Source organism: Glycine soja, chromosome 9 (assembly GCF_004193775.1).
Source record: "Glycine soja cultivar W05 chromosome 9, ASM419377v2, whole genome shotgun sequence".
In the NCBI taxonomy this organism is placed as follows: domain Eukaryota; kingdom Viridiplantae; phylum Streptophyta; class Magnoliopsida; order Fabales; family Fabaceae; genus Glycine; species Glycine soja.
The window spans coordinates 3,080,732-3,096,104 of record NC_041010.1 but is presented as its reverse complement, the minus strand read 5'-3'; the positions used below and the strand labels follow the sequence as shown (position 1 = coordinate 3,096,104).

Below are 15,373 nucleotides of genomic sequence, written 5' to 3'. Positions count from 1 at the left end.
ATTTTTTAAATATTTGCAAGTATTCACGGATTAAAAAAATTAAAATATATTTTTGGTTTTTATAAATTTTTGCTTTTTAATTTTGGTCCCTATAAATTTTTTTATTTATTCTTAGCCACTGGAAGTTTACACTTTTTTAATTTTAGGTTCTGTAAAATATTTTGTTTATTTTAGTCTTTAAGTTTGTATTTTTCCATCTTTGGTCCATGTAAGCATAAATTTATGGATGTATAAGTGAAAAATATTAAATAAATACCAACTTTGAAGGATTAAAATTTTAAAAATATACTTACACAATTCTTCACCTTTTGTACCCTATATATACCACAGCGTATGTTGGTCTAAGTTCATTCACCACCTCTGCTTTTTCTATAATGCCAAATTGAATGTCTTTAAATTTTTTCCCCTAGATCTCCTTTTTCTAATTTTTCCCATGCAACCCAATGTGTTTTTTTCCTACACTCCACCCAACCAACAAATAACTCTTAAACATAGGTTCAAGCAAAGAAATAATACCTTTTAAAGAAGAAGGAACGAAAGTATATTGAAAGAGACAACAAGACTGATTTAATCAACACTACTTTAATTACCGGCTTTCCATTATAATCAGAAACCCTTTTTGTTGGCTAAATGTTCTAAAAGTAGTTTGAAGAGATGCAACAACAAAAAATAGTTTTATATATACAGAAAGAGTACGGAAATAACTAGAAAGAAAACAAAAAAATTGTTGAAAAGTAATCACAAGCTACAATTTGTTTACTTAAAAACAATTTATTTTTTTAGAAAATACAATTTTTTTTAAAAAAATTAAGCTAAGAAACATCTAACCTATTTTAGAACACTTTTTCCCTAAAAAAAGAAGAAATCTTGAGGTTTCAGTTGTTCAAAACATGATCGCAACTTGATCAATTACTTTGAACAACATAAAGGAAAAAAAATTCAAATATCTTTTTTATAATCTAAATAAATAATCATATTCTTTTTTCATATATATAATTTGATAGAAAATTATTCTTATTTTTTCATCTGTGGAAAAGAATATTTTTCCAATTAAAAAGGAGCATATTAATTGATTATATATTATCATGATAGAATTCTTCCGCCACCCCTAAATAAACAACTTATACACAATAAAAGAGTACAAAAATCACTAAAAGAAAAGCTGCCTTTTAAAATAATCATAAGCTACAAATTTTTTGGTTTCATAAAAAAAATAAGAAAAAACATTTTCTAAACTAAGCAAAGATTCCAAACATCTAACTTATTTTAGAAACAATATCCACCCCCACACCCAAAAAACAAAAACAGATGAAATATTGAGATTTCAGCTGTTCCAAACATGATCTTTTAACAACTTGATTTTAATTATTTAGAACAACATATATAGAATGAAAAAAATTCAAATATCTTTTTTTTTTATAATCTAAATAAATATTCATATTCTTTTCTGTCGTAAGCATAATTTGATAGAAATTATTCTTGTTGATCTTTCATCCGTGGAAAAGAATATTTATCCAATAAAAAAGGAGCATATTGATTCTATATTATCATGATAGAATTCTTCCCCCACCCCTAAAAACAACAAATTTTACACTGTAAAGAGTATAAAAATCAACCCAAAAAAGAAGCTGCTTTTAAAATAATCATAAGCTACAAATTTTTGGTTTCCTAAAAAAAATCAGAAAAAAACATTTTCTAAACTTAAGCTAAGATTCCAAACATCTAACTTATTTTAGAAACAATATCCACCCTCCCCCCCAAAAAAAAAACAACTTGATTTTAATTGAACAACATATATAGAATGAACAAAATTCAAATATCTTTTTTATATATAATCTAAATAAATATTCATATTCTTTTCTGTCGTAAGTATAATTTGATAGAAAATTATTCTTGTTGATCTTTCATCCGTGGAAAAGAATATTTATCCAATAAAAAAGGAGCATATTGATTCTATATTATCATGATAGAATCCCCCCTCCCCCGCCGTATATACAAAGATATATACTCTCTTTTTTTCTTCTTATCTTTCACAATCGAATAAAATTTAAGAAAATTCAGTCAATTGTTTTTAAGAAAAATCATTATTTTCTGCGAGTGGGTCAGATTAAAGCTCCATTTATATTAATTGCAAGCGGGGGCCGGTTTGTCAAGAAATATTTTTAATCGACCAGCAAGGTCACTAAAAAACACTTTATTAAGTCTAAAGCTAATGGTAACTATATCCACCCCTTTCTTCCGTGGTGATATCAGGCGTGTGCTTAAATATGCAACTAGATGAAAAATGAGAGAAGAAATAAGGTTGATTAAATGTTTAAAAAAGAAGGAAAAGTAAAAAAATCTCAAGATTTAATTTATTCAACTAAAAAAAATTAAGAAAGATGACAAAAAAAAAAGAAATAAAAAATGAAACTCAAACCACACAATCTAACAAGCCTGGCTTTTCTTATCTTGTGGGTGTGACCCTTTATCATATATATTCCGCCTTGTGCTTTCTTTTGACGCTACGAATCTGTCCAAGCTGGTTCAGCACTTTCACCGTTTCACCTATAAATAAATAAATAAGCCCTGATGCAAGGTCATCATTAACAGTATACGTGAGCAAATTAAAGATATATTAGTCATTCACATAGTAATCATCATTAATTTCAGAAGCGCCAATATATGATGCAAGGTAGTGGCGGTTTTATGATGCTGACGCTTAAGTCCGGCGGTTTTCCTGTGGAAGTCAACACCCAAAAGCTGAAACGCACTGACAGCAGACAAACGGGCGTGTTCTCTGTGGAAAGGTTCATCACATACTCGGTGGTTGGTAAGCAGCGACTCCTTTCATTGAAGATAACTAAGGTAATCAAAGCCGAGAAAGTGAACATAGTAAATATTAGCTTCGCAGAAAAATCTGGTAAGAGCTCTTTAGCCAATTTGAAACTGCAGATAATAAGAAATGACAGGTACGGTGTTCTATGTTTCATGGACAATGAATTATCTGGGTCGTACGAATTGCGCAAGATGAACTATTGCGTGCCACCTTTGGACACAGAAATTGTATGTTACATTTGTCGTGAGAGCGGTGACAGAAGTTGCTTCACTCTGGAAAAAAGGAAGGCGAACGACTATAGTAACGTGGTGGAGAGGGTGAAGGGCACGCATTCCTTTGTCGTTGGTGACGAGACTCTGAATGTGAAAGTGAAAATAACAAATGACAGCAGAGTTGGTTTACGTGTTGATGTGGATGGCCCCGTGAAGGTTGCGACGGATTATTCGGAATATGTCTTGGAGAAAATCCAGAAGAAGATTAATGGTGAGAATGAGGCTAGTGTCATGTTACTTTTTAGAAACAGCACCAACCAACCTCGGTGTGATGTTACGGACTCCGGGATATCCTACAGCGCCAACGCCACTGCAAACCTCCGCGTTGAATTTGGTTTCTCTGACGTCTCTCCCCATACATAATAACCGTGTTAATATTTAATGATAACATTTAATTTTAAAAATCATGAAAATTGTATGATTTTAAAGGAGTAGTATAGAGACAACAGAAAACACAAATCCTCCATGATATGTTTTGGAGAAGTGAACAAGTTCGAACCTATTAGCTATGATACTATACTACCATTAGTATCCCAATCTCCTACTATTAGACTTTCCTAATGTTTCATGTTAAAGAGTAATAATTAATAGGTTAAAATTACTAATTTGGTATTTAGTTTCATGATTGATATATTTTAGTTCCTATAGTTATATGATTGATATATTTTAGGTTAAAAGTGATTTTTTTAGTTTTTATGATTTATATTTTAATTTTTTTAGTCCTATAATTTAAATTGGAATTTTTAGTCTTTATAATTTATATTTTAATTTTTTTTAATTTTTATAATTTGAAAGTGACCTTTTTAGTACTTATAATTTGTATTTTAATTACATTTTAGTTCTTATTATAAAAATTATGTAAAAAATAATTAGTTACAAATTAATTATAAATTAACTTTCAAACTATCGGACAAAACGTGCATTGTTGTCCATGTACGATGATGTCAAAGGGAAAGGGTGAGTTGCCTAAGCCTAGTTCTGATTGTACTATCGAGCTTTCCAACAAAAACAATGGTAATAAGGTCCCAAGATTAGCATTAGAGGCCGCCAAAGCATCACGTAACTTTTGTAACAGATTTTTATAAAAGTACAATATAAAAGTGCATATGTATAAGTGTTTGATAAGAAAAACACACACAAGTTTTATTGAAATACATTCAATGTTAATATCTATACCTGAGTATGCAAAGGTTTATTTTCCAACAAAATGATATCATAGAGCTCTAAGGTTCAGGACCTGATAGAAGATACTGTAATGGCTTCCGCAATAAACACTGATGGATTCATACATGTGTTACCAGTTCTTGATAGCAAGAACTATGATGAATGGGTTGTGAGGATGGAAGCAAGGTGGTGGGGTTGGCAAGTCCTCCTCCTTCTTGTACGAAACACGTGACAACGATCGAAAGGGTCTTATCATCATTTTGAGGGAGAAGATAACCAATGACAATGAAGAGCTTCCTTACATGATGACCGTGAAGAGTACTTTGTGGCGAAGATTCGTAGTGATAGGGGTGATGGAGGTTTGAGTGTTGAGCTTCAGAAGCCTTCTATTCGGGCCAAACGTGCCTTGTTGTCCATGTTGGATGATGCCAAAGGGAAAGGGTGGTTGCCTAAGCCTAGTAGTTCTGATTGTACGATCGAGTTTTCCAACTAAAACAATGGTAATACTAATAATAAGATCCCAAGATTAGCATTAGCCGCCAAAGCATCACGTCGCTTTTAAGCACAAGTGAGTATACTAATGGCAACTATAACGGTTCTTTGATATTTGGTGACTGTAAAATTTCATTTGATTCTGCCCTTGTTCCTCGGATGAATTAATGTATAGGAGTATACTTACTCCATCTGTACTTTTTATTTCCTATTAAGTATTGTTAGTAGTTAGAAGATTAAATTAGGATAGGTTAACTCAGATTAATTAGTTGACAGTTTGGATATATAGTTGACAATTAGGATCAATTATATAAACTGAAGCGTAATCCGTGGGTTGAATAATATTTCATCTTCACAATTTATCTTCTTTTATATAGTGAAATTATATAATATGGTTTGTGTTGTCTATTGTAAGTAGGAAAATGGGGTGTTAGGGAAAGGGGGGAAGGAAGTGAATGTGTGGGTGATGTATATGATAAATGGTGTAACAAGAAAGATAGAAAAAAAAAAAAGAGGAAAGGTAATTATCTTATTTTAGTAAAAACATTTTTGAGGAAATAATGTCTTTGAATTTAGAGTAATATATGATTGATAAACGTATACCAGGAATTGTAACGGAACGTCCACCTAGCTAACACACATATGTATGATTAACTTAATTTGTTTGACAAGTGATTATTTTATTATTAGATATTTCCATAAACTCGTGATACTAGCAACATATAAACCTCGTGATTAAGTTTTCTGAACTCATGAGATATATAAAATAATTTTTCTAGAATTCAATCTATAATATTTTTTTATTAATTATTTTTAAATTAAAAATATTTCTTATTAATAATAATGATAGTTTTAAAAAATTATATATTTAACATAAATTTATTATTATAAACTAAATTAATTATTTTTAAAATTTTAATAAATTAGATAATTGTGTCTTAAGATAATTACATTAGATCTAAAATTAATCCCATTAACGGTAAGTATATCTACCCCTTTTCCACGGTTTCACACTTAAAATTTGCAGCGTGGGACAGGTGAAAAATGAAACTCCAACCCGACAATTAATCTCAGAAGCACTTAACAAGATATTTTGCATTCCCTCTTTGGGTCACTTTCTTGTCCTGTTTTGTTGGTGGCTCTTTAACATATATGCCTTGCATTCTTTTAACGCTTCGAATCTGTACTACGTACGTACGTAGGTTCACTTTTCACATATAAAAGATAGTCATATAATAATAAAAAATTTCAGCAGCAATGCAACGAAATAAGAGTGTTGTGAGGCTTAAGTCCGGTGGTTCTCCGTTGGAAATCAACACCCAAATGCAGAAATCCAGAGAGGGTGAAACTGAAACGGGCGAGTTCTCTGTGGGAATGTGCATAACATACTCACTAGGTAAAACACTCGTATCTTTGTCCATAACCGAGGAGGGTTTCGCAGGTCGGGTAAACCTAGTACACATCGACATCTCCGAGGACAGTGGCAAGGACTCTTCCGCAAACCTAAACCTGCGGGTCACGAAAAACGAGAGGTACGGAATCTTATGCAATTACATGAACACCAAATTCGTCGGCTCGTACGATTCCTTTAAGGAGAATTACTGCGTGCCGCCTTTGCCGGACAGAGAAGTGATTCGTTACTTTTGTCGCGACGGCGGAGGCTCCGGCGGCTGTTTCACTCTAGAGAAGAAGAAGAGCGACGATGATGGTGTCGTCACGGAGAGGATGAAAGCCACGCACGACTTTGTCGTCGGCGAAGAAACCATGCACGTGAAAATAAGAATAAGAATAAGGAATGGTGGTGGTGGGAGAGAAGGGTTGGACGTTGAGGTGGAAGGGCCTGTGAAGCTTACAAGGGATTATATGAATCATGTGGTTTCGAGAATGGAGAGGAAGGTGAAGAGTGAGATGGAGGCAAGCACGGTGGCTCTTGTTAGAAACGCCGCCGTGGGTCAACGTTGGCCTAAGGGCAGCAACGACGGAGAGGATGGTGGTGATGACTCTCGCATGCATATGCAATGGTTGATTACCCAACGTACAGATAGAAGACCTATTAGTTCAACCGCATATCTTGCGTGAGACTAAGAGAAACAAACCTAGTTCATACGACCAAATGAGAATAAGAGGAACAAATTACCTAGTTCATGTGTATAGTGAAAATTGAGTCAGTTGTATTATGATTTACAAAAAGTAATAATGTGATGATTTTTACTTCTTTCTCCTTCACTCTGCCGCCATGTTCGTCGAATAATGGCGTTACTGTTCATCCCCCCCTCCTTCCTTCGTATTGTGTTCCGACTCTTGAACAGCGACGAGGTTTCCGTCGACAGGGACACCACGATCTCCTTCTCTTCTTACTCTCATCCTCTCTCTCTCTCTCTCTCTCTCTCTCTCTCTCTCTCTCTCTCTCTCTCTCTCTCTTTCTCTCATAAATGTCGGCGACAAGGCCAACAACCACTTCCTCCGACGAAACCTCTCTGCTTAGCCATCTCCACTTTCTCCATTTCTTGCATCTTCGTTGCAATCATCTCGCGTTGAGGACATGGAGGCATCGAGTTGGAGGCCAGTACATAAATCAGAGATGGAGGATGGTCGTCGAATCGTCGTGGTTGCTGAAGTGGATTCGACAAAGGTGGTTGCGATGGTGGTTGAGGAAGACGTCAAAAGAGAATATCAGATCTGCGGAATGAGATAAAAGTTGAAAAGTCATCACCGAAAATCGTCGGTGAGAGCAACGCAGTGGAGGACGAGAGACATAGGTGTGGTTAGAGTGAGGTTGGAAGAAAGGGAAAATATAACCGTCACCGCCGGAAATCACCTTCGGCGACGGCGAGCGGTGGCGATAGATCACTTAAGGGAAGAACAATCCGGTGCGGCAAATGTAACATATACCTATTACCATCATATTAATCCAATGGTAAAAAATTATGATCCAAAATGGACCACCTATCAAGATGGTCCACCCAATTACCAAACTATAAAACTAAATTGTTTTTATAAGAGAAAGGAATTGAATTGTTTTAATTAAAAAATGAACTGGACTATTTGAGAATGAAGCTAGATTGAACCAAACCATAAAAGTCGAACTATTTTTTATAAAAGAGTATAAATTCTCCTACTTCCAATATAAATAAAAAAAAGTTCAATCCGGTTCGAAAACAATTCAGTTTCGATTCAAAGTATGATTTGAATTTGAGAAAATAAATTGTTGAACTAAAAAAAAAATTTAGTTTAGCTCTGGCAAATTGTTTTCTAGTCCCGTTCAATTCAAATAAATGGTTTTTCTAGTTTCGGATAGTTTTTACATAGTTGAACTCCATTTTCGTTTTGGTTACCTTTTATGGTCTCTAACAACCTTCATCACACCTTTTTTGTGCGTATTGTTGGACAATCTTGATGATCATGTCGCGAGGCTTGATTCATTTGAACTTGATGGAAGTGTTAGACTCGATCAAATCTTAGACTTGATTATGATGCCGAGTTCAACATTTGACGTATAGAGAGGTCATGAGCGATCGCGAGGCCTTTGGGGTTGTCTTGAGGTTGAATTAGGGGGGAAATGAGTTTATGGTAACCCTAACTTGAAGAATGAGGAATTTCAAGGGATTCCGTGATTAATTGGGTATTTAGTGCTAGTTTGATGTTTAAGGGCCTAAGGAATCAATTGTGGGTCTTTTAAGGTGATTTAAGATGGTAGGGTAGCCACTTATGGCATAGATGGTGCAAATTCGTGATAAACTCACAAACTATATATATGAGAACATGTATTTAAGTTGTGACTAGGTGGAAAGTATGTAGGAATTCGGCTAGTGGAGGTTGTGAAGGGTTTAACCTGATGACCTTGGGAGTGATTATTCCTGGTGTCGAAATTCTAACGACCCATTTTGATCCTATATGGAGTCAGAGCGCATACAAGTTATGCTAGATAACCTTGGCAAGTGACAGAGGAATATCATGTTAGTTGAAGGTTGATAAGGAACGGGATAAAGAAAACTAAAGAGCAAAAGGGAAAGGCTAAATTCGAGATAAGTTTCTGATGCCTCTTTATTTCATTTGCTGCTTCTTATATAGATTTTTCTTACAAGCTGACCTGGAATTTGTTATAACAGACTTTTGAAAATTGCACTAAGCAGTAATGCTAACAGAAACGTGAAAAATGCTATCAGTTATGGGAAACGAGTTCTAGAGGCTGCCAAAACAAGTATGGTGCTGCAACAGATCTTCAAGGCCTGTTATCAACAATGCTATTTGCTGCTATATCTCCCTCTTGAGTGTTATTGTCCTGTGTATTGCTATCAAAGGTGCAGTGAGATCATATTGCTATAGAATTAGACTCCCTAACAACAATTAATCTCATCTTTCAAGGTTTTTGGGCCAATCACATGCCATATCAGTTTTTTATTTTGATTTCTTCTTTAGCTCAACAAGTCCAAGCTGTTAGTTGGATCAGACTCATGTGTATAGAGAAATTAATATAGTGTAGCTGATACATTTGATAAATTTGGTTTATCCCTAAAGGATTGTGCTAGCTAGGTTTTTTCATTTTCCTCTCCGCTTTGCGGGGATTCAACTTTGGCCAATGCTTCTAGGGCTCAGTTTGTTCAATAGATACGTTGTAGTTTTGGACTTCTTTATGATTTAGAGAGTTACATGAGTTGACTTGTAGTTTAACTCATTTTAACATCCATAGTACGTAAAAATTAAAGGGATGAGAAAGAAAAAAATTTCCTATCATGAGACAGATCATCATCTAACTTAGATACACTGGGGCATCACTAATCTCGCATGGCAAGGTCAAATGGACTTTTATTAGTCGCATCAACATTTTTGTAGTGATGAATAATTGTAAAGTGTAAACAAGACACTTTAGGCAATGGAGATGTGAATAAAAAAAATATTAAAATAAAAAATCGTTTTACTTATAAAGACAAAATATATTTAAGTTTTTTTAAAAAAATATTTAAGTTTTATTTATTTATGAATGTCATTCATTTGTTTAGAATTGTTTTTACCTTGAGCCTTTTGATGGTGACTTGGCCAATATATTCTACATGAATGTGTCACATCTAATTAAATGGTCATGTTAGCAATGGGTATCGTGACTTCTTAAGAGGCACAATTATTTAACCAATAAAGTTAATATTTAGAATTGAAGTTAGAATATTTCTTTTAGGAAGAAAAAACCTATGATAATGTTTTTTTAAACTCAAAATGTTTAGGCCAATTGTCAAAGATTAATCTGGAAAAAATATTAAATTGTATTTTAGGGTCTAAAATCATTCATTTTAAAAATGAAGAGTTAAAACTAAAATTTTAAGATTTTTATAAACTAAAACATGATTAATTTTTATTTATTTTATATATGACCTTTCTGATTTTAGATTTTATAAGCTTATTTGAAGACTGGTAATTAGTAGTATATATATATATATATATATATATATGATACATGCTTAAAATAATTATATGACACCCAAGATTATTAAACTTGAGAGTATAAGTAAATTCTTGAAAATTTTATAAACTCTAAAAATCTATTTTGTATAAAAAAAATATTAAAATATCTATAAATAACATCAATTCGACACCATAATAAAAAAAATAATAAACCACAAACTTCTTACTAAATTAAGTTTAATAGTACATCACTATTAGATAAATTTAAGTTTAAACTATGTCAAATAAATCATAAAATAATAAATATAATTAAACTTAAATAAATAAAAAAGGACTAATGTATCAAACAACTTAAACAATAAAATATCATACATTACATGAACAAAAATGAGTAAAAAAGGATTAATGTCACTTAGATAATTCAGTAAACATAGACTTAGACTCACAAGTATATCAAATTTACTCTAAGTCTATCTAATTCTGCGCCAGTTCATTCAATTTCTCAATTTTGTGTGAGTTACGCATGAAGATAAGGTGAACTAAGTAAAATTGTATGATTTTATGAGTTAAAATGTTATTTTGATAACTATGATAGTTAAACTTTTTTTTTTAATTTTGATATGCTAACAAAGCATCACGTTTCAAGTGTCATTGAGGTTAACAGAAATTTTCCAATGACAAGTATTTTTTAAAAAATAATTTTTTTATAATTACCAATGTAAAAAAAAAAAATAGGTATCAAAAGTAAAAAATATATAACATGCAGTTATTTAAGCCTTTATAAATATAAAATAGAGAGAGACAGAGGGGCATAGGAGCACACAAAAGGAGCATCGAGTAGGTTTCCTACTCCCTTCTCATCGTTGGCAAGATGAGTGCCATGAAATTTTGCCGTGAATGGTTCGTCCCCTTTGCATTTTCCTTTACGAGTTTCCTTTTTAATTTCTTTTTGTTGATTCATTGATTGTGGTTCAGCAATAACATTCTGTACCCTAAGGAAGACAGAGACCAGAAAGTTCTTCTCTTCGCTTGCCGCAACTGCGACCATCAGGTTCTTCTCTTTCACCTATTTTTCGTATAGCCTTAGTTAGCATACCCCATTTCACTGATTGAAAAAAACAACCAATTTTTGTTTCGAAGTACAGAATTGTCAAGTGCTGAATTTTTCTTCATGCTTTTGCCAAATCAAGTGTTTGTTTGCATTGGTTTATTTTGGGACAAAAAAAGTTTTAATTGTTTTTAGCAGAAAATAACGATTATTTTCAGGATTTAAGCTGTATCCAAACATGGATCAATTTTGTTGGTTGCCTTTGTTTGAAGAGGGTGTTTAGAGGGACCCTTGTTCTGATATGATGAACTTTGATGGGATGAATATACTTGTCTCACTAGCTTGGTTTTGTTGTTGTTCAGGAGGTTGCTGATAACTTCTGTGTGTATAGGAATGAGATACATCACTCTGTTGGAGAGCGCACTCAGGTGTTGCAGGATGTAGCTGCAGATCCAACGCTTCCTCGAACCAAGTCTGTTCGCTGCAGTCAATGCAATCATGGTGAAGCTGTCTTTTTCCAGGTAAAGTCCTTGTTCTAAGTATGAAACTCAGGAATTGTTTTGTTACTTTTGCAGTTTGCTATCTTGGTATTAAGAATTTAGAGGGAAGATAGGTTGTACAATGTACCCTGCCAAGGTTAGGGCATATTGCATGCCTTCATGATTTTGTTTCACATTAGATGGGTATTCCCTTCTTCCTTGTGTACATGGAACGATGTGGAGGTAGTGCCGTGAAATTTGAGGATGGTTATAAGTTTATTATTTTGTGGATATAGTACAAATTTTCACTGTTTAACATTAGTGTTGATCTTTCTATTCCCAACCTCTTAATTTGGAAGAAGTGAATTGTATAAGGAGAGAAACTTAATAAAAGTTAAAAGTCTGAACAATTTGATAATGTGTAAAGGTGTACAGATATTACGCGTAGTGTCAATTTGCTTAGGGTTGTAAAAGTATCTTGACTACAGCATAGAAACTAAGATACTAAGAGATATGTGATATATAGGTTATACGTAGCTTGAGAACCTTTTCTTGTCTTTACATTGTTTTGGTTTGATGACATTCATTATTTGGAATGTCAGGCAGCTCAAGTTTAAAATGAAAACTAAGCTTGACCAATTTGACTTTTACTCAGCATGTTTTGTCATGCCGCTCTAGTATCCATTGTAGTTCCCATGGTTCTGGGCAGATTGTTGCCATGAATAAATTTGGCCTTTTCTTTTTTGGGAAAAATATTGGTGAAATGTTGTACTGTGATGATTTTTTGTGTCCTTCTGCAGTCCTTCTTCAAATAAGAAACAAAAGGGCATTACCCCCCACCCCCCAAATGGGAACTAGGGAAGTGTTTGAGTTATGTACTTATTTGAATTAAAAATTTATGTTTTTAATGTTTCTTTTTCAATTATGGATGATGTATCTTACAATACATTATAAGATTTGATTCATGCCGTGTCTTCAAACACTAAATTAGTTGCTTAACTGAACTCTGGACACTAGTTTGCTACACATTAATGAGGGACCTACTATTGGCTGCAAATATCCATGCTACACTTTACACTCTAAAAAACATGTCTATCTGTCATTATAAATTATGCAGATATATTGAATAAGAAGAAAGCCAAATTCAGTATAACCTTCTGACTCTGAAATGTTGTACTTCCCTTTGAAATAGCACTGAAGAAATAATGCTCATTTCTTCACAACCCTTTTGAATGCATTTTTGGCGAATTTTCAAACTGCATGCTAAGAAACTTTATTTTAATTTCTTATGGAACATCTGAATTTATTTATGTATTCAGGCAACTGCCAGAGGGGAAGAAGGAATGACACTTTTTTTCGTTTGCTGCAACCCAAACTGTGGACACAGATGGAGAGACTGAAATTTGTGCTTCCTCAGATCAAAGGTTCAATATTGGGGAGATCTAACTATTTGTGGTTATCTGAAAAAACTTGGCTGATGCGGGGACAGTAATACTGAAGTATTTGTGTTACCTGTTTAACTGCAGTTCCTGATCAAATAATTAATACAGTTAATGGACAAACTGTTGTTTGCCAATGCTGATAAATTCTGAGGATGGGCATAAATTTCATGGTTTGTTAAAAGGAAAAAGGATGAGTGACACTGCTTTTATGGATGGGCCTAACTTTCTTGGTGGGGAGTTAGGAATCAAAATGACTTTTTTTTTTTGTTATATGCTATATTATTTGATGAAAAATTCTTATTAAAAGTTCATTTGGACTCTCTTTGATTTTTCCCCAAAGCGATGACACCGATTAACATATAAATATAGGTCATCCATCTGCCCCTAAAAGGGGTTGGACGTTCCCAGGAAAATATAAATATGATAATGTAAAAATGTTATGGTTTTGTATGGATTTGAAGGCAACTATTATAATAGTATATGTAAGTGCAATTTTGTCAAAGACTTTAATGAAGTTTGATGTATTTGGGTTACGATATAACCCAATTTTTAAAAAGTAATTTATGTTGAACGTGTATCAGTTGCCTAAAGTCAATTATTATTGTTTTGTTCTGTTATAATAAATCTATATTTAAATAGATGATCATTCAATAAAGCATTCATCTTCCTTTATTGTTAAGATATGCTTTGATACTAGTTTAAAATTTGAGTTAGAACTTATTCTCACAAATTTACTTGTAAGGTACTAAGATGAGCGTTGGACATTTACTTATATACATTTTGGCAATACATAATTACTTGATGTGGGATTCCGACCAACAATCATTTATATAGACTTTGGCAATATATGACAATTGGAAATAACTTGTCATGTTTGGAGAATCGATTGTACACAACACTTTTGAAAACTAGATAAATAAAGTATCGCTTTCAAAGAACATAATTGTGTAAAAAAAATATTTAATATATATTCACTTTTTCTTCCATTTTATTTTCAGTTTATTGAGAATTGAGGTTTTATCTCAATTCTAATATAGGAAATAAAAAAAAACTTGCGTAATAGAAAAAAAGTAGTATAGGGACTAAAAGTTGCGTCTTTAATATAGGAAATAATTTTCAAAATAGTAGTGACCAGTCTTCAACAAAAAATGTGTAAAAGCTAATAATTGCAATGTTAAAACTTGACTGGTCATTGAGAATTGCAATGTTAAAACTTGACTGGTCATTGAGAATTGCAATGTTATTAAAACTTGATTTATTATTGAGAAAAATTGTATTGATAGACAATACTTATTTGAAGAATTTAGAAGTCAACAATAAACATTTTTAACCATTGCTGGGAGGCTTCTTCTCTTTGTATTTTCCTCTCGAGATATATTAACACTCAGCTTTTTTCGATACACCGAAGACTAATTTCAATCATTATGAAAAGAAAATGCATGACTCTAGGTCAGACAATAATAATGTCGATGAGAATTTTAAAATTACAATGTTTAAAGAAGAATCTAATGACAGATCATTTTGTATTAAAAAAGGTAGTATAAGAATATTTTTAACACAAGAACAATTTTCTAATTAGCATCATGTTTATGCACCAAATAATTAATTTTTAGTCACTCATTTTCATTTTTATATGTTATCATTGGCCTATTGACATGATCATTTAAGTTTATCTTTTAATTTGTTATCATTTAAATTCAAATTTAATTAAGTTACATATAATTTAATAGATAACTTAGGGTTTGTTATCAGATTAGCCCTACGCTTAATAACTTTTCTCAAGTCTCAACCCATCAATGACTTCTCTTACCATGTCGTCCCTGGTAGAAATCATAAATGCCTCTGCCTATTAAACTAAATTCCAATAACCATTATACTTGGCATACTCAAATTACTCACCTTCTCAAGGCTCATGATCTGTATGGCTATGTCACCAATGATACTCCCTGTCCCTCTCCAACCACTGGTGTACCGGAGATGTTGCCACTTTCAATCCTACTCATGCTAACTGGAAGCTGCAGGATCATTATGTTTTCCTGACACTTCTTGCATCATATAGTCCTGTTGTTGCATGGACGAGGCTCAACAAACATTATGCGAATTGATCTCAAACTTGTGTAATGTCTCCCAAGAAATGCCTTACAACTATTTCAAAAGACACCTCCAATGTTAGTGACTATTTGCATTCAATCCGAGTCATAGCAGATGAACTTGCTTTCATTGTTCATACATCAACGCCGCTAACAAAGATGTAGGAACTA

The 15,373-nt window shown here is 33.0% G+C and overlaps 2 protein-coding genes across 2 annotated transcripts; both read left to right on the top strand.

The window, feature by feature from the left end:
• Positions 1 to 2,496: 2,496 nt before the first annotated feature.
• Positions 2,497 to 3,754, top strand: LOC114366875. The gene has a single exon (XM_028323898.1). It carries the CDS (start codon positions 2,665 to 2,667, stop codon positions 3,451 to 3,453), a length of 789 nt encoding a protein of 262 aa, XP_028179699.1. The 5' UTR covers positions 2,497 to 2,664; the 3' UTR covers positions 3,454 to 3,754.
• Positions 3,755 to 10,929: 7,175 nt separating this feature from the next.
• Positions 10,930 to 13,434, top strand: LOC114425825 (DNA-directed RNA polymerases II, IV and V subunit 9A). The gene is made up of 4 exons (XM_028392787.1): positions 10,930 to 11,043; positions 11,119 to 11,194; positions 11,554 to 11,712; positions 12,990 to 13,434. Exons 1-4 carry the CDS (start codon positions 11,015 to 11,017, stop codon positions 13,068 to 13,070), a joined length of 345 nt encoding a protein of 114 aa, XP_028248588.1. The 5' UTR covers positions 10,930 to 11,014; the 3' UTR covers positions 13,071 to 13,434.
• Positions 13,435 to 15,373: the final 1,939 nt, after the last annotated feature.